The 20307-nt window shown below is 43.7% G+C and overlaps 1 protein-coding gene across 1 annotated transcript; it reads left to right on the top strand.

The window, feature by feature from the left end:
- Window positions 1-1591: 1591 nt before the first annotated feature.
- Window positions 1592-17117, top strand: mmaa (metabolism of cobalamin associated A). Its single transcript, XM_085409635.1, has 6 exons — window positions 1592-2274; window positions 3851-3973; window positions 4531-4701; window positions 5216-5301; window positions 6311-6460; window positions 13614-17117. The coding sequence occupies exons 1-6, from the start codon at window positions 1875-1877 to the stop codon at window positions 13908-13910; spliced, it is 1227 nt and encodes a 408-aa protein (XP_085265761.1). The 5' UTR covers window positions 1592-1874; the 3' UTR covers window positions 13911-17117.
- Window positions 17118-20307: the final 3190 nt, after the last annotated feature.

Below are 20307 nucleotides of genomic sequence, written 5' to 3'. Positions count from 1 at the left end.
ATTTTCTCTGTAATTGTTGTTTTGTTTCTCACTGGTCTCCAGCTCCTGTTACTGTGCTACATGTTTCCAAGTATTCAACACATCTTAGTTGTTTTAAGGCTTTTTGAACCAGCTTCTCCAGTCCCCCTTTAATTGATTCTTTTTACCAGTAAAATGATAACAAATTGCTGTTTGTGATCAAATCAATTTAAAAAGGGACTTTTTTTTAATGAGTTGTCATTACTTTCACGTATGGTCCACTATTCAAGCTCCAGCAGCACAGTGAAGCATTCTAATGAGGTTCATACTGAATTCAGCTATCTTTCTAAAACCCAGAGTTCTTTCCAGAGTACAATAAGTACAATCTTTGCACAACTTTAATAATGGTGAAAGCCCCATATTCACCATCCTTTGTCAAGTGTTTCCACGATCTCTTCTCTGCACATGTCCAAAACATCTCAGCCTTGCTTCCCAAAATTTCCTCCCAAGATCCATAGCTACCAGTTAGGTGATCCCTGTTTAATAAGGGAGTTGTTTAAAATTAAATGAATAAATGATTGGACAATCTAAATAAAGCCAAGCTGAAAATAAGTTTAGTACTTTTTGCTGTAAGGGAAAAAATGGTGGTGTTGCTCACACCCTGAAGCAGACTGCTCCAAAGCCTGGGCCACAGTAGTTAAAGACTCGATCCATGCCAGAAATACTGACTAATTTAAAGTGGCACAGGACGCGGAACACATGCATGTATTATCAAGTTTGGGGGTTTTTTTTAGTTTTTTTTTTTTTTTTTTTAGAGGGAATTAACCCTGGAGCTTCTTCCCGCAGGCGATACGGTCTCTCAATCACACCACCACACAGTACTGACCCACACATATGGTTCTTACACACACACTGGACTTTCTGGACTTTGTTTTTGCACAACACTGGTCACTATATTCTTCATTTCCAGTTAATACTTGTACAGCTGCTGTTATTGTGTATATATTTATTTATATTTAGATTTCTTCATACATTCTTATATAGTTCTATATTGTGTATTGTGTATTTTGTTGTACAGTTATTTTATTTTCAACTTTAATTTATATATTTTATCTTATTCTTCCCAGTTAAATTTACCCTTCATTCTAATTTGTGTTGTACAGTTATTTCATTTTTAACCTTAATTTATATTTTATTCCTTCCTAGTTAAATTTACCCTTTTTAATTTTTCATATTTATTTCCTATCTTATTCATAGCCTTTTCCTTTTTTGTTTTCTTTAGGTCACGAGCAGTTGTCCAAGCATTTCACTACATATCGTACTGTGTATGACTGTGTACGTGACAAATAAAATTTGAATTTGATTTGATTTGATTTGATAAGATGTGAAGGTTAACATCTGCTGCCACCTGCTGGCTAAAATGGCCAACTGCCATATTTAAATGTTCATTTAACTACTTTCGTCTGTTATTAAAAAACACACACACAAAGAAAAAAAGTAACGAATCGCACATTTAAACTTCTGTGGCAGATTTTAGATGTATTTGGGAAACGTTTTACTTTCCAAATAAACCGACGGAAATACTGCGGTGGGCGGTGTCAGACGTCAACGGAAACGGAAGTGAATGAATGAAACGATGGCGATAGGTAACCTGTAACGTCTCCGTGCAACTGGGACGAGGTCAGAGTGAGTTTAGTTTTCACACTTTGTGGCTATTTTGTCCAAACTACGTCTTTAACAACTGCCTTCAACGAGTACATTACGTGCTGACGTTAGAAAGAATACACATTAGCCTGACGGTGACTATTATAACTGCTGTAACGGTGACGTTTGTAAGCACCTCAGCTGGAAGTACCGCTGGATAAATTAACTGTAAGCCTGTACGCCCTCCCAGACCGCCCTACCTTTGACACACAATGAGACAGTTTAGCCTCGCTCTCCTCCGCCACATCTCCTCATCCACTGCCCCCGCACTCACCGAGACGTGCCGCCTTCACAGTTGGCACTGCTTCACTGCTTCACGCCCTCAGTACCGGAGCATCGTCCCGCCTCACAGCTGCCAGCACACACGGACTGAAAGCACAGCAGCCAGCCAGCACATACAGGACCTGAGTGGGCCTGAGCAGAGACTGCTGAATAAACTTTATGACGGGCTGATCGGAGGACAGCGGGCGTCTTTGGCAGAGTGCATCACTTTGGTGGAGACCCAGCATCCCAGAAAGAAAGAGCTGGCCCAGGTGCTGCTGCAGAGGGTCCTGGCTTACAGGAGGGAGCAGGAGAGCCGCAATGGAGGGAAGCCAGTGGCCTTCAGAGTAGGTGTGTAGGCTTAAGTCTGTGGCGGTTGTCTGAACTCAGTTTTTCTTGTCTCTAAGTGTCTTTGAACCTAAAATGTATTAAAATAAGTACATTTAAACTAAGGCTACTGCCATTGTATCCGCATTATAACCTACAGATCACAGTGGAGCTATAAGACACGAAACCTTCATATGAAGACTATTTTACAACTGCTGTTGTAAAATAGTTTCTCATAAAATAGTTTCTCATTTCACACTTTTTTTTACGTTAAAAAACAAAGTCACAGCCAGTAAATATGTCCTAATGCTGAAATCCCCACCACAAGGATAGTGGTGCAATTTCCGGGGGGATGAATTCTCTGAAATTTTCAGGCTTTGCAAAGATTGCAGTGGGCTTATTTGGACCCTTTTGTGTTTTAGTTCGGCCCCCAGGGCCTTATGTTTAACACACCTTGTAGTATAAACACGTCACCTCTGCCATGAATCCTTCATCAGACGGTTTCTGCAGCAGTGGCTCCGATGTTCTATGTGGTGCAAAGAAACAGTCACATAAATTTGCATTCAGATTTCTTCAGACTTGACCCCAAAGTGAAGTGTGTTTAACAAAAAAAAAAAAAAAAAAAAGAGTTTAACATTTTTACATTTAAACTCTGCGTTATTAAAGCTTTAAAAGCAGAAAGTAGAAACAATATTGTGTAGTTACTTTAGCACATAAATTTAAATTAGGTTAGTAGAAATCAGCTCTTGGGGCTGTTTGGTGCCATCCATTACAGTTTAACCTCCCTCCCACAAGAATCATGACTACCATTTTTATGCAGATGATCCACAGTTGTACTTGTAACTTTCCTTTAATGATCTAACCTCTGTTCACAAACTAATAAGCTGCATTAATGACCTTAACTGGTGGATGTCTTAAAACCTTTTAGAACTGAGCAGAGACGAGACAGAAATACTCGTCCAAAAAAAGTCAGAGACAAAAAAACCTGTTCATATTTATCATTCATTTCTCGTCACACAGTGAACAAGTCAGGCATCATTTTGGACAGTGATCTCACTTTTGATAACCAGATCAATAAGGTTACCTGTCACTTAAAAGTATATCTAAGGTTAGAAATTACAATTTCAGACTGACTCCGTGCATTCATATCACAAAGGTTAGATTATTTTAACACTCAAATCATCAATGGGCCGTCTTCAGCTTATCCAAAACACAGCAGCCAGAATCCTTACAGGTACATGGAAATTTGACCACATTATCCCAGTATTGAAGACCACTTCATTGGCTCTCATTACCATATAAAATCACTTCTGTATGTTCACAAAGTTCTCAATGGTTTGGCCTTCCAGTACATATCTGACAACCAAGTCAGACCTCTTAGGTCATCAGGTTCTTTTAACTGGTTCCACAATCAGATCCAAGTAACCTGAAGGGTTCAGTTACTGTGCTCTGCGTCTTTGGAACAAGCTGCCTGCTCACTTGAGATCAATTACATCTGTGCGTACATTCAATAACCGACTGATGTAATGGAATGTGCTACGTAAATAAGTGTCATCGTCACTGTTTGTTGCAAACTGATGAGATCTCTTTGATTTCTCAGGTCTGTCTGGACCCCCCGGAGCAGGAAAGTCCTCCTTCATCGAGGTGGTGGGGAAGATGCTGACAGGACGTGGACATAAAGTTGCAGTGCTGGCTGTCGACCCATCCTCCTGCACCACTGGGGGTAACCGCTGACACGTTCATCATCTGCTTTTACTGTGATACAGATGAACTATTATTATTTTGAGCTTTACAGCGCACAGGGAAATTTTATGTAATGTTTAAAGATGCTGGATTTAGGTTCAGGGAATATTGTGCTGTTTATGTTTGGCTGTATTAAAGTGCTTTTCCTGATTTGTGTAGAAACATACGATGACGGAGATAAATGTTCATATCGGTCAAAGTTTCAAATAACGAGGTATGTTGACTGTTCCTTTCTGCTCTTGGTGTAAAGTCACTGAGCAGGGATCTCTTTAACACGACCATTTCAGGTGCAGAGCCCCGCAGCAGAAAGTTGTCTACCACAGGTGGTGGCCTTAAAGAGAGAGAAGTTAAAACTGCTTGCTTTAAACCATTTATTTTCCATAAATGAATCAGGCTATTTTTATTTGAGAGAATATAAAATATAGAGCAGGAAACAAGCAGAATAGGTCCTCTTTGAATAGGCTGAAATCACTGAGTAATTACAAGCAGCACTGCACAGTAAAACTGCTGCCAAGTGACTCATCCCTCTTGCTGCAGGGTCTCTGATGGGCGATAAGACTCGTATGACTGAGCTCTCAAGAGACATGGACGCCTTCATCAGGCCATCGCCGACCTCGGGAACACTCGGAGGTGTCACCAGAACAACCAACGAGGCCATTGTTCTCTGCGAGGGAGCAGGTTACGACATCGTCCTTGTGGAGACTGTAGGTAAGATGCTGTGACGCGAACCCTCGGAGTAAGCGTGTTAAAGCCATAATCTCAGCAAGTATTTGTTCTTCTGCTTGTACTAAGTTTTTTTTTTTTTTAATGCAAACATAATTTGTTCAATTTGTTCAATGTGATGTCTGATAGCAGCGCCAGTCATCAGGCACCTGCTCTGCATCTCCAGGCTAAAATTGATTCACTGTGAGCGCTCTGAAGTTTGTGAAAGCTCATGATTATTCATCAGCTTTCATGATTTTTGAATGACTGAGCAAGTCCTCACCAGGACCAGCTTTCCTTTAAATTCTTTAGATTTTCAGACAACGCAAACGCAGGCAAATATTTAGTGTGACTGTTGGATGTATCGTTTGAAAAGCGTGAGGCTGTATAGGACTGTAGATTTAGTTTCAGATGAGAGGATACTGTGTCGTATCAAACTTTGTCGTGTTATCAGTCAGCAGTGATCGTTAAACTAGTCCTCTGTTTTGTCATCTTTCTTCTTTTTTTGTTTTTCCTCCAGGAGTCGGCCAGTCAGAGTTCGCAGTGGCAGACATGGTTGACATGTTTGTGTTGCTGATTCCACCAGCAGGGGGCGATGAACTCCAGGTCAGTGAAAACAAGCGTGCTTCAGCTCATCTGTGGAGCTGGAACAAAGTAATCGACCAGTAAAATTTAGTCATTGTTAATTTCGTGCTAATGTGTAGGGGAATAAAACCAGTTTTTGATTGAGCTGCTGTCATTTATCAGCCGCTGATTATCTGATATCAACGATCTTTAAATTCATCAGAATTATAAAACCTAAACTAAATTACCTGATGAATATATTTATGAAGCACTGTTTATAAGCAAAAGCAGATTGTGTGTCCACGTTTTTTTTGTAAAGATAAACAGGCTCACAATAAGTATATGCTCGCCACTTAATTAATTAGGAAAATTATTCACTTCATTAGCCTTCCTCATGATGATTAATGCTACAGTGATTATGGTGGGACAGTAGGTAGCTGAAGTGGCATTTGTTTTAATTATAATAACTATTGGTAATGTGGAAACACTCGGACATGAACACATGAGGAAAGCAGCACGCTTGAAAATTCATTCCAGTAAATTAGTGCTTAATAATCAACCTGTGTTACTCAGAGTCAAAATGTACAGTTAGCTCATGGTCTACACATACCACCGTATATTTTTATATGGGATTATTTGAGCTAATCATAGAAAACCTAACTATATCAGAGGTGTTGTAATGTGCAAAAGTCTCATTTCTTTAAGTGGTCATGAGCAATATTTCTCCAGGCTTTCTGAAGGACTTTCAAAGTTTTCCTTTGCTTTTTCAGTCCAGTTCTCATACCTGGGGTTAGGGTTAAGGGTCGGCCATTTACTTTAGCACAGTTCTGTACAGAAAGAAAATATTTATACAATTCGATTCCATCTATCTTTGGATATCGACTGCAAAAATCAGCCATGTTGAATGGAAAGAAAGTCTTAAGACTTTTAAAGTCTCAGGCTTGAAAACACTTGACCGCAGCTCCGTGCAGGAGCCTTGAGGAGCTCAGGCATCAGGCAGCGTTTTCATCGTTTAATCATCCTCCTCTCTAATGACAAAATCTCTGTTCAGGGCATCAAGAGGGGCATAATCGAAAGGGCCGAGTTGGTCGTGGTGACAAAGTCAGACGGAGACCTGGTGGTGCCGGCCAGGAGGATCCAGGCTGAATACACCAGCGCACTCAAACTGCTCAGGAGACAGTCCAAATCCTGGAACCCTAAGGTGTGTGTGTGTAGTGATGTAATGATGCAAGGAGTCGGTAACAAGGATTTGGTGGTGTTTGGTGTTTGCTCTGCTGGGCAGCTACAGCACATGGACCCAACAAGATATCCCACAGAGAGGTCAGCTGACCCAGGAGGAGGAGGAGTGTGGGGGTGGGTCATCATAACATGACGGCACTAGTGCTGCAGTGTCCCACCTCACCCGCTCGCCTGGCTAGCCTTGTCCCTTTGTTTTCCCAGCCCAGTGCTGCATCTGCCCACCGGGCAAGCAGCCAGGAAGCACCCCCACCTACCAGTCCTTATTACCCCCCACCCCCCGCTCCCAATGCACTGGATACTCGGCTGCTGCGTCATGCATTTCACTGATTAGAAAAGTGCTCGTTCTCATAAAATCTGATAGGCTTCTCTTACAGCTCCTCTCTCTTTATGCTTCACGCTCGGCTTTGTTGTGCATATTCGTGTCTGTTTCCCGACTGTATGGCAGAGATTTAGTCTCTTGCTCTGCTTTGCGTGGCACTATGATGTGACATAAATACTATTTTGACTTGATGATTAAACTCTTGGTGGCATGTGAGGCGACTTTTATGGTTCTCTTCACAATCACTTAATCCTTTGGTCTATGTTATGTAGGAAATTGCAAAAGGTAAATGGTCCCAGAGTTGAGAAGCACGACGGGTCGTCTTTAAATTTAATCTTTGTTGTCCATCCAACAACCCAAAACCCCCAAAGACTGATTACACTGATGTCAGAAAAAAAATGGCAGATTTTGGACAGTGAAACTAGAAAAAGGTTTTAGACATGTTGCTTAAAAAACGATTACATTCATATACACAGTGCATGCACATCATGAATTAACTGTGATTAATCACATTTTTGGAAACCTGTGCTTAGTTTTACTAGTCACACCCAGCGCTGGTTATTGCCAGACTGGCTGCATCAAGAAATCACTTAAACCGACTCTGTCTGATAAAGTGAAGCCGGCTAAAAGATCTCAAAGAGCAACACAATCTAAAGAAACTAAAAACAGCTGAGAGATAAATTCGTTGATATCTATTAGTCTGGAAAGAGTTACAAAGCTGTTTATAAGGCTTCAGGACTTATAACCACAGTGAGAGCCATTATTCACAAATGGAGAAAACTTGGAACAGTGGTGAACCTTTCCAGGAGTGACCGGCCTACCAAAATTACTCCAAGAGCTCATCGAGGACTCAGCCAGGAGGTCACAGAACAACATTCGGAGAACCGCAGGCCTCACATGTCTCAGTTCATGTCAGAGTTCATGATTCAACATGAGTCTGGGCAAAAAAGGCAACCATGAGAGAGTTCAAGGTGAAAACCACTGCTGACGCAAAAAGAACACAACGTCTCACATCACTGCATTGTCGAAGTCTCAAATCCAAGTGAGATTCCTTGGCGTGACCTTAAAAAGGCTCAAAAACCCTGCAATGTGTCTGAATTAAAACAACACTGCAAATAAGAGTGAGACGAAATTCCTCCACAGCGATGTGAAAGACTCATCGCCAGTTATTACAAACACTTGATTGCAGCTCTTACTTACCAAGCCAGGATCAACCAGTTATCAGGTTTAGGGGGCAAATAGTTTATCACATAGGGCCGCACAGGTTTGGACTTTTTTCCCATCTAATAAACAAAATCATCGCTTAAAAACTGCATATTGTATTTAGAATCAGAATCAGAATCAGAATACTTTATTGATCCCTGGGGGAAATTATTTTTTGTTACAGTGCTCCATTTTAAACCAACATTAAGACAAGACAGACAATACGCTAACTAAGAATAGTACAATATATACATATATATACATACATACATACATAAGTCACTTATAAATAAATAGTTGGAAAAGAAACATGTGTAGCTGTAGCAGCAAACAGTGTGTTAAGTGGATGCGTTGTACAGGGAGATGGCCACAGGCAGGAATGATTTCCTGTGTTGTTCAGTGGTGCTTTTGGGTAATCTCAGTCTCTCACTGAACGAGCTCCTGTGACTGACCAGCATGTCATGGAGTGGGTGGGAGGTGTTATCCAACATTGTCTTTATCTTGGACAGCATCCGCCTCTCCGACACCACCTTGAGGGAGTCCAGCTCCATCCCCACAACATTGCTGGCCTTACGGATCAGTTTATTAAGTCTGTTGGCATCTGCGACCCTCAGCCTGCTCCCCCAGCATGCAACAGCATAGAGGATCGCACTGGCCACAACAGACTCATAGAAAATCCTCAGCCTTTTCTGGCAGATGTTGAAGGACCTCAGTCGCCTCAAAAAATAGAGACGACTCTGGCCCTTCCTGTAAAGTGCTGTGGTGTTTTTAGCCCAGTCCAGTTTATTGTCAATGTGTACTCCAAGGTATTTATAGTCCTCCACAATGTCAACACTGACCCCCTGGATTGAAACAGGGGTCAAGTGTTTCCTGGTCTTCCTGAAGTCCACGATCAGTTCCTTGGTCTTTGCCACGTTGAGCTGCAGATGATTCTGCTCACACCACGTGACAAAGGAGTCGACCACAGCCCGGTACTCTGTCTCATCATCCCTGCTGATGCATCCAACCACCGCAGAGTCATCAGAAAACTTCTGAAGATGGCAGGTCTCTGTGCAGTGGCTGAAGTCTGTGGTGTAGAGGGTGAAGAGGAAGGGGGAGAGGACAGTCCCCTGTGGTGCCCCTGTGTTGCTAATCACCTTGTCAGACACACACTGTGGGAGACGTACATATTGTGGTCTTCCTGTCAGGTAATCAACAATCCAGGACACCAGAGAAGCATCCACCTGCATCGCTGCTAACTTATCACCCAGGAGGGTCGGCCTGATGGTGTTGAAAGCACTGGAAAAGTCAAAAAACATGACCCTCACAGTGCTCGCCGGCTGGTCCAGATGGGTGTAGACACGATTGAGCAGGTAGATGATGGCGTCCTCTGTTCCGAGACGAGGCTGATAAGCGAACTGAAGGGGATCCAGATGTGGTCTTACTATGGGTCGCAGCTGGTCCAGGATGAGCCTTTCCAGGGTCTTCATGATGTGGGAGGTCAGTGCCACGGGCCTGTAATCCTGGGGGCCACTGGGACGAGGCGTCTTTGGTACAGGGACGAGGCATGATGTCTTCCACATCATCGGGACCCTCTGCAGACTCAGACTCAGCATAAACAGTTTATGAAAGACTCCACACAGCTGGGGGGCACAGGTCTTGAGGACAAGGGGACTCACTCCGTCTGGTCCAGCAGACTTGCCTGAGTGAAGTCTCCTCATTTGCATCTCAACCTGGTATTGAGTGAAGGTGATGGGTGGGGGAGGGGTGTCAGGAATCTCACAGGAGGCAACATGTGAAGAGAGAGGCTGGCACAGTGGTGTGGCTCTGGATTCCAGGCTGACTGCAGGTGAGGTTGTGGGGGTGGGAGCAGACACTGTGGTGTCGAATCTATTGAAAAACAGATTCAACTCGTCGGCTCTATTCTCACCTCCCTCAGCTCCCCTGCTGTTGGTTGGCCTGAATCCAGTGATGGTCTTCATGCCCCTCCACACCTCTCTCATGCTGTTCTGCTGGAGTTTCCACTCCAGCTTCCTCCTGTAATTGTCCTTAGCCTCTCTGATCTTGTCCTTTAGTAACACCTGGACCTTCCTCACCTCCTCTTTGTTGCCCCCTCTGAAAGCCCTCTTCTTGTTGTTGAGGAGGGCTTTGATGTCCTTAGTCACCCACGGCTTGTTATTTGGGTAACAATGAACAGTCTGAGCTGGAACAATGGAGTCGGTGCAGAAAGTTATGTAGTCTGTGATACACTCAGTAAGCCCATTGATGTCCTCGGCGTGAGGCTCACAGAGTGTTTCCCAGTCGGTCACCTCGAAACAGCCCTGTAGTTCTGCTAAGGCCTCCTCTGACCACCTCCTGACAGTCCTGGTGGTCACAGGTTCCCTCCTCACAATTGGCACATAGCGGGGGGTGAGGTGAATCAGGTTATGATCTGACCTACCAAGTGGGGGGAGGGAGGAGGAGCTGTATGCATCCTTGACGTTAGCATACAGTAAGTCTAAAGTTTTCTCTCCCCTGGTGGGACAGTCCACATATTGTTTGAATGTTGGTAGTGTATTGTCCAGTGATACATGGTTGAAGTCACCCGAGATCACAATAAAGGCACTCGGGTGCTGAGTCTGTAGCCGAGCTATGGCAGAGTGGATAGTGTCACATGCAGCTGTGGGGTTAGCAGAGGGGGGAACATAAACAGCCACCAAGATGACGTGATTTACTCAGGTTATCCTCGTCTAATAATAAAATGTGTTTTATGATCTAAATAATGCAGGTTTGACAAATATACAAAAAAAATTAGAAATCAGGAACACTATGATTTTATGTCTCTGCTCTTTCGTGTTTCTGATTTTATTTTGGTGCTTTTAGATTTAAATGTTGTTTCAGATGAGTTTTTTGTAACTTCACAGCACTTCTAATATTGGGTTTGTAAGATTAGATAAATTAATCTTGATTTCAGTTTGAGCTTCAAGGCTACTTTATTGTAAATCCAGGAGACGGACAGACCGACGTCTTTGAATGGCATTTCCAAGACATGTTGTGTTAACACAAATCTATTTTAGATGTCATGAAAGCCGTAGGGTCATTGAAGCTTTCTTTGTTCCCTGGTGTTTTAGAAATGCAATACAAAATTCCTCAAGTGCCTCTTTAAGAGCTGTTACATCCAGATTACAAGAAGCTTGTTTTCCCTCTCAGCTTTTAGTGGCTTCTTGATGATTTCTTACGGAGGAACAGTGAGAGCGGCTTTAAAGCTTTCAATGTTGCGGCCAGCGGAAACAAAACCAATGTGACGGCGGAGAGACGAATATTAGAAAGATTTGTGTAACACCTGAAAACCTGGAGAACTACAAGCATTTGTGTAACTAGATACCAGCAGAGGTAAGGCGGTCTGTGAATGTATTAAGTAGTTTTAAAAAGATCATTTATATGAGAGAATATGCTGTAAGTACAGTAAGTCACATGATCTTTCTTCTTCTCACCTTAACGTTGTAACTGGAACGTGTGTAAGTGGATTTTGATCACAGCTGCCATTTATATTCTGAGCTGTGTAAGTGACTCAAATTTGATTGTCAGCTGGTGTTTAATAGAAGACGGCAAAGAAAGGATCTGCACATCTGAATGGAGCTTTGTGTCTACTTGTAAACCTGGAGCCCGCTTTCAACAAACTCAATGTTACTCTGAATTTCATCATGCGCTCTCGGATCTGCATTAAGCTTTGAGGAGAGACGTGCAGTCGAAGTACTAAACACATAAGTGACATTTATCCCCGGATTGCCTGCGTGAACGAGGTGTTAAGGACAGACGAATGCTTGATATTTGCGTAGTGACTTGACAGCTTCTTGTAGGCTGGAGGTGCACTGAAAGGAAAAAACCTTAAATGCAGAACTCCCAGACTCTGATGCATTTACCGCATCCAAAATGTTCTCTTAATGATCGCGGGGGGGAAGCTTAAAGCCCGTCTTCGGTTAAACCTTTATTTTTAATAATAACCTCTACATTTATTGTGTATTGTAGGAAGCTCAGGTTGGCTTTTCCCAAGAAGACTTCCTGTTCAGCAGTCTGTACTGGTGAACCGGTAACCTGCTCAGGATTTAATCATCACTGGCATTTGAAAAACATCAATGTAAATGTGCCACGGTTGGCTCAGCAGTGCATGTTGCACTTGTAGTTAAAAAATAAAACATTAAAGCTGAAGTCGACAGGAAAAAATGAGACATTTTAAAACATAAAAACACACATCGGTATATCAAAGTGAACGTATAAAGTTAAAAGCACATATCTGTTGGTCGCATGGGGTCGAGCTCTGGTTTGTTTTCCCACCCCGGCGTGGTTTGTTTGGGGAGATGTGGCGGTGGTCCCCCATCCAAGCTCAGTCAGACCCAACAGGTGTATGCAAAAGACCTTCCTGTAGCCAGTTGTGCAGGTATGCACGCATGCAGAGAAGACAAAGTGCAGCAACTGTTGGTAAAACTAATGGAAATCCTGCAACGGGCTGACTGTTTTCATGTGAACTATCTAATAATTTTCATTTCATTTCATTTTGACTTTATTTTGACTTCAGTTTAGTTGCAGTTAGTTTTCAGAGAAGTATTTCTTACTACACTTTGAAAATGTTTAGTTTTTGTTTAGTTTTTATTAGTTTCAGTCTTTTATTATTTTAAGGAAAGTGTTTGTCAAAAAAAAAAAAAATACAGAACGAGAGAAACAAAACTTTTCAAAAGCGGTTGTCTCACAGTCTTGTAGACGCCCTGAGTTTCAGTAAACACATTCATCAATGCCTCGGCATTTTCACCAAGCTAACAGATGCTGAAGCTAAAGACAGTTCCTCTGTTTTTATTTTAGTTCACAAAATTGTTTCAGTTCATTTCTTGGGGCAATCGTGGCTCAAGAGTTGGCAGTTCGTCTTGTAATCGGAAGGTTGCCGGTTCGATCCCCGGCTCTGACGGTCTCGGTCGTTGTGTCCTTGGGCAAGACACTTCACCCGTTTCCTACTGGTGGTAGGCCTACAGCCTCGCCTCTGTCAGGGCGGCTGTGGCTACAATGTAGCTTGCCATCACCAGTGTGTGAATGTGTGGATGACTGAATGTAGTGTAAAGCGCTATAAAAGTACAGGCCATTTACCATTTAAAGGCCATTTCATTTTTTTCCCAAACAGCCCACATCTTACCAGCATCCAGATCTGTTGATTTGTCTTAAAAATTAAAAAACAAAATCCTCCACTGTTCAGCTGTCATGAAGAGAGGAAACCGCCATAGAAGTCTAAAGTATATGGAGCTGTAAATGTGCTTTTTGATACTGTTTAACATTAGATTCAATGGGGATTGTTTCGGTTTTGGGGTCAGCCTCAAGTGGCCATTAGTGGAACTGCGGCTTTTCTTAAACATACTCTTCCAGAGATCTGAACTTACCTCTGGCAGCTGCTGTCATTTTCGTGCTACTGACATGACCTTGAAATGAAAATGATGATTTGCTTTAAAGACTTCATGACCTACAGGAGGCATAAAAATCCATTAACAATATAAAACTTTCTCTGTTCTGTATATTTTGCTGTGACTGTGAAACGCTCATTTTGAACAGCTGAATCATGAATCTTCCCACCCCTCACCTTCTCCACCCGCAGGTGGTGCGGGCTTCCTCGCAAACCTTCGAGGGCATCCCAGAGGTCTGGGCCAAGATGGAGGCATACCGGGAGGCCGCGCTGGCCAGCGGTGAGCTGCAGGGCAGGCGGACGGCCCAGCAGAAGGTGTGGATGTGGAGTCTGATCCAGGAGAGCGTCCTGTGCCATTTCCAAAATCACCCCGGTGTCAGAGAAGCTCTACCCCACCTCGAGGAGAGGGTCACCAAAGGAGCCATCTCTCCAGGACTGGCTGCTGACCTGCTTCTCAGAGCCTTTTCTTCATCCTCTTCATCACAGTAATCACTGGGACTGCACTGTCAGATAAGGAACGGATCACTCACTGAAAAGGAGAGCGAGAAAATGACCTTGGCTCTGCGGTTTGCACAAAAAGACTCGATCTCTGCTCTTTTAACACACGATTTAAAAATTTAAATACGTGAGAGTCACCCCCCGTCTACAGAGGCTTCGCTTTCTGATTGCTTTCATCCAAGTCACAAGAGCAGGAAGAGCGCTGAAAGTCGTCATTTCTCGTCAGCGGCTCCGAGACGCACTCGCGTTTGGCAAAAATGAGATGCGTTGAGAGTCCGAGATGTGAAACGCGGAAGCGACCGTCTCTTTTGGACACTACGGACAAGTTTTAACGAGATCAGTGAAGGAGGATTCAAAGGTCGTGTGGTTGCAGTTGAAGAATAGTTTGAGCGGTATCTTTCACTATCATGAACGGCGTGTTACAGTAAAGCTGTGACTCGTTCCTCACGATCAGTAATATCAGTAATAACAGCCTATTTGCGAGCCACAAAGCGTCAATGAAAGGATCGGGCTTGGGTAGAATCGATTTAGTTAGAGCCCCGTGTTTCTGCTGCTGAACTACTGAAGATGTTGCTCTAATAACAGGTTTTCCTCAGGAAAGCATCGAGGCTTTGAATCAGTGTTTTTTCTTTTTTTGTTTGTTTTTTAATCCACTGTTTGGTTTCTATTAAAGAACAATTTGAATCTTAAGTGGACAAGTGAATTACATTAAATCTGCCGGCGCAGTTGGCCGAGCTCTTCTACCGCTGCGTGTTTGCTCACGATATGAAAAAGGGCCGAGTGATTAATGTTACCTCTACGAATATTAGCCCTGAGATTTGTCAGAGATTTAATGACATTTCTTTTCGGCTCTCCGGAGCCAGAAATGTCAGCGCTGGGCTTCGTCTGAATGACTCAGCTGTACGGTTGCTTCGAATTCAGGCAAAACACACTTTAATATTTCCAGAATTAAGTTCATACTGCGCTGCGCTCCCGGACACCACCGGAGGACTGAACACAAAGAGAAGTCACGCACTCATAATGCCGGTGCAGCTACTTTATTACTTTATTATTTAAAGAGGCTGCTGCAGCTGCTTTATTCAGGGACCCCGCAGCAGACGCCGGTGTCAGCGGCATATTCTTATACAGTCTAATCTATACACAGGGTATTTCCCACCCATTATGTACTCGTAGGCTGCACCTGTTATTTTTAGTGTCTGTTAATCCGTCAGCTATTTTTTTTTAATATATAAACGTATGTAAACGTACACATCATAATTTCCAGACTCCAAACTGACATCTGAAGACTGAGGGAAAGCCTGGCTGTGGCCTCCAGTTTTAGTCCAGGAGTCCTGTAGGGTTGTAAGTGTTCTTTAAACCAGAAGAAAATGCGAGGTCACATAAAGTTCAAATCCAGTTTGTTGATTCGATTTTCTGAATTCGCACACTGGAGTATTGTCTTCAACCCACCGGGCGAGCAGGTGGCGTGGACGTCCAAGTGTGTGAATGCGATGACTCGATTTTCAAATTGATGCCATAGGTGCATCTACTAAAAATCTCAGATGTGTTCAAATCCCGGTGACCTCGATCTAAAGGTCAAGGTCAGAGGTCAAGTTTTCTGAAAGTCTAAAGAATCCCTTTTGTAACATTCTTGTCCCAGGTTGCCCTGTCTCCTTATCCTCTCTTTCTTCTTCTCTTCCTCTCCATCGCTACCCACCGGTTGTGGCAGATGGCCGCCTGTCCCTGAGCCTGCTTCTGTCAGATGTTTCCTCGCTCACGGGGAGTCGTGTGATTGTTGCGGTTTTTTCTCTAATACTGTAGAATCGTTAACTTACAGTGTAAAACCCCCTGAGCTCACTGAAAATGCCAATAAATGCTAAAACAAAAATATATCGATGAGATAGAAAAGGCTGTTTGGTTTCTGTAACATCATAGTCCAACAGTCGAAGCTGTCAGCACAATGATGTTGAAGAACTCCCTTGTGTTTGTCCCGTTGGTCTAATTATGAGATTGTGTACACGTGGCATTAAATTTGTGTAAACTTGCTGGTACTTCTGACACACAGTAAGTCACTTAAACTGGTATTGAGAGCTTATTACCTTTTGCATTGTGGGCTGGTTCTTATATAGCACTTTTCTACTTGAGCACTAAAAGCAGTTTTTACAACACAAGCATTTTTTAGTACATCCAAGTCCTTTCTATATAACATTCACACTCCGATGAACGCACCGGGATCATCATCTTGGCACGCAGACCTGGAGCAGCCAGGAGTTGAACCCCCGACCTTTCAATTAGTAGATGTCCTGCTCGACCTCCTGAACCACAGCCACTCTAAGCTCACAGCACCTGGTATTCCCAGGCGGTGCATCCGAGTACTAACCGGGCCCGACCCTTGCTCAGTGTCCGAGATCAGGTGTGCTCAAGGAGGTAGGATTGTAATCCTGCTGGAACAAGGTCCTGGGTTCAGATCCAACAGTTTTTCAGTGTGGAGTTTGGATGTTCCTCTCCGTGCCTGAGGGAGGTCTTTCCAGGTAATCAGGCTTCTTTTCCCAAAAAGACAAGCATACGGAAGCTTGTTTCTGCCACTGGGCAGATAAAACAAGTCATCTATTAGTCAAAATTTCAACTCACCCAGAAGTTTGACTCATTAAGTCAACATTTTGCAATAATAACTTGAAATTTTCACTCATCTCTACCTTTTCAAATAATTTTCTTTTTGTGGGAGAAACAAGACCCTGAATTGAATAAGTGATAAAAAAAAAAAAAGTGGTTAATTTGTTTAAACTTGTAGTTATTTCTTACTTACAGGATCAATAGAGGAGAAACGCTACAGGTGACTACAGAGAGAAAACTGTTTAGATCACCATGAAAATTTCCGGTCTGTCTAATGCTCTGTATTGCAAGTTTTATGAAAGTGTATTTTTGATGAGGCATTGTCACCCCTGTTATTGGCATAGTTTTGCAGATCATAAATCGAATTGGACAATGACTAAAGCCAAGGTCATTAGAGTCTTTATAAAATCTGTTTTTATCATTTGATAAACCAGAAAAATATGAATAAATGTTCATAAATCAGTGTCTGAATGCTGTATAAATAAAATCCATCTGTTTAAAAAAAAGCAGCTTTAGAAATATAAACGAAGTTTCATGTAAGAGCTGAGTTGGAGATTTCTTGCTTGGAATAAACACAATTACTCCGAATGTGGCCTTTCAAGCTTGTTGTAATGTCACGTCACTGAAAAACTAATATTTATGGTTTTCAAATAAAACGTATCACCATGGATATCATATGCAAATGAGATGTTCTCATTAAATATGCACACATTTGCATAAATGAGAAAAAGTACAATAAGCTCCTGAATTTGTATTTTAGATATTGTCTTTCTGCTAGTGTGGAAGAATCACTGTTATGTAACCAAAATGGCACATCTGACTTATGCCTGAAATATCTCACCTTTAAAAGCCGGCAGATGTAGTTTGAAGCAGTCACAAGATCAAGAAGGCGTGATTCATTTCCTCCAGGTCACTAAGAACTGGATTTGCTTTTATACACTATGTAAATAATCTTTATCGTACCATCAGTGTTCTGTAAATGTAAGTTTGTGCTTTCTTCAGCCACTAGAGGTCTCCCAAATCCCACTCAGCTGTGGGTTCATTATCCTAATGACTGAACCCTCAGTGCCAACCGCCCTCCCTTTCTTAGCGCCCCCGCCTCCTGCCCTCCATCCATTCTTCATCGAGGTTGCCTAGGGTGCCGGGTCACTCAGAGGTGAGGACATCAACAGCTGCCACTCTCCTCGAGGTCGAGCTCGAGGTACTGTAGACCCAGCTCTCTGTACACTCTCTCTCTGTACAGCTCTCTGCTTTTTCCCCCCCCTCTCTCTCAATCCTCACTGAAAAGCAGAAAGGAGCCAAGCTTGGTACAGTACAGAGCAGGAGGGCTGAGTGTGTGATTGTACAGCTTTCTCAACCTCCTCAAAGGAAAAAAACAGGGTGAATTCAGTGCTAATCTGTGCTTGTACTTTCTAGTCTGCTTTGGAAATACTGCGAAAGCCCCCACCAACCGCTGGACGGGCTCCCAGGTCGCTGCTCGTTTGCTCCCTCCTGCGTGTGAGAGGAAGAATGCCCCTTGAATGCAGATGCATTCATTAGGTCTGAGTAACACCCATCTCCTCCATCATGCTGACACAAACACATACACACTGTAACTGCTCTGGCTTTGCAAAAGGGAACAGTGAGTTCTGCAGCTCTGGACTCCCTCCACGCGCACACACACACACACACACACACATCCATGCATATACACACAGTTGTCTCCAGTGTAAACAACACCATGCGGTTTCACTAAGGAAGATTAACTCAAATGCTGCCGGATCATGTTCAGCCATCTTAGCCCAAACACAGGGCCCGTCCACATGTGTTTAGCATTTTGCCGGATCTCTTGAATGTAAGCAGAGGACAGAGACAGGCTCTTTGATGAGGTTTTCTTTTACTGGTTGTTTTTTTCATGTTTAATAGAGGAGGGGGGGGGGGCTTACATTCACAGCGTTTCATTGTGTCAGCAGTCTGAAGTCAAAATGCCTTCCTTGGTTAAAGAGCAAACTAAGAACTGTTGTGATTGTTGCCTAAAAACTCAGCTTAACCCCCTCCAAGAAAAAACCTCAGAGCCCGAATGCTGAAAAATGAGGCTACAACACATGTCAGTAAACAGAGCGGGTGTACTGTAGCGCAGAGAGGCACACATGTTTCTCCTCTTGTAGGATGCATCAGCGTAGTAGTTTGTTTTCTGCTCAGATCAGAGCGTGAGGGAAGCCTGACAGAGGGAAATGTCAGCCCTGCTACCAGCCACATTTTTGGAGATGTGTGTGTGTGTGTGTCTATGTGTAGTGTGACAGCCGGTCATGGGCTGCTGATCCACAAAGCCTCAGCCATCTCTTCTATGTTTGCTCTCCTCCTCACACACGAGCACATAACATCACACTCGCCCACCTTCCTCCTCCTCCCCCTCTCCATTCTCTCTTGTTTTATTTTTTTGTTTTCTTTTCTTCCCCTTCTTACACACACGAACATCCGTCCGGCTCACCGCTTACACATCTTGTACATACATACGAGCCATCCATCCATCCCCTGTCGCACACACTCGAGCTGACTGCCTCGTTGCCAACCCGGCCGCTCTGACTCGCCTGGCTGCACTGCTGTCCCTCTGTAGTGACAGATGAGTGTGTGTGAGAGAGAGAAAGAGAAGCATTTCCTCCAGGCTCGGGACTCGACTTTTGAGACAGCCACAAAAACGATGCGAGGAGCCCCCTCGCTTCCCCCGCTTTGCTTGCAGATGTAGCACCCCACTCATTATGCTGCTCCGGTGGGTCACTGTGCAGCCTCTTCATAAGAAGACCCTCATGGCGACACGTCTTATTATATCAGCTGCTGAGATGGATGTTAATGCTGGGCTGCGCTGGGCGTGCTCTCCAGCCTGTGGAGTGATGAGACGTGGTGGTTTGGTATTCAAAGTGCATCTCATTGCATGGCTAATTCTATTTAACCTGGTGAAGTCTGCCGGCTGGCACGGTCAGAATGCCCCAGGGAGAGACCACTGTGTACCTCTGCTTTATTACGCACCTGAGGAGGCTCGCTCTCCCACACGCTCCTCTGTTTGCTATGTGTAATTTACTGGGCAGCCTGTGGGCTAAGGCCTTCATCTGCAGGAAGGCGCGAATAGAGCCTTGGCGCCAGTAATTGGACTTTAGAACTGATTGGGGAACTTGATTGACCCCCGGTAATGGATTTGAGTGAATAATTATTTGTAGTTATGGTTGGAAGATGATATCAGGGAGAGAGAGACCAATCCCACCAGTGTGACTCACCCCTGCTGCCAGAGCAGAACGCTGCCAGCACTCAATTAATGAAATCCAGCTGCTCAGGCTCCCCATGTGTAGTGGCTGATCAAAAAACCCACACAGGGGTCTGGTCAGAAAAAAGGGTTATCTTCATCCAACCTTTCCCTTTTGCACAACTGGCAGCCTGTGGCCCATCACAATAGTGATTATAAAATCTTCCCCACTCCAGGTACAAGACATTAAGGTTGATAATGTCTCCATTATTTTTTAACTGCCTGTGGCAGTGCTCAGCACAGCCTACGGCAGCCATGTTAATGAGACCTCTCAAGATGGCAGGCAGCGCCTCCTCAGGACACAAAATGCAATCACTCTTAATCCGGCACTTTAATTGCTGGCCAAAGCCTGCCTAAGTGAATTCAGCTGTTCCATCTCTGCAGGCGAGTGGCTGCACCTCGAGAATATCATACTCGCGAAGATAAACTGGCTTCCAAAACAAATGAGAAGCGAGGCGAGGCGTGGACCGGCTTCTCATAAGCGAGGCTTATTTTTCTTGTTTGGGTGGGTGGGTGGGT

This window comes from Rhamphochromis longiceps, linkage group LG6, assembly GCF_057381845.1.
Source record: "Rhamphochromis longiceps isolate RC_006_pf linkage group LG6, R_longiceps_female_GT1.1, whole genome shotgun sequence".
Taxonomy (NCBI): Eukaryota; Metazoa; Chordata; class Actinopteri; order Cichliformes; family Cichlidae; genus Rhamphochromis; species Rhamphochromis longiceps.
Note: the sequence above shows the minus strand (reverse complement) of the source record. Positions and strands in the feature narration are given on the sequence as shown.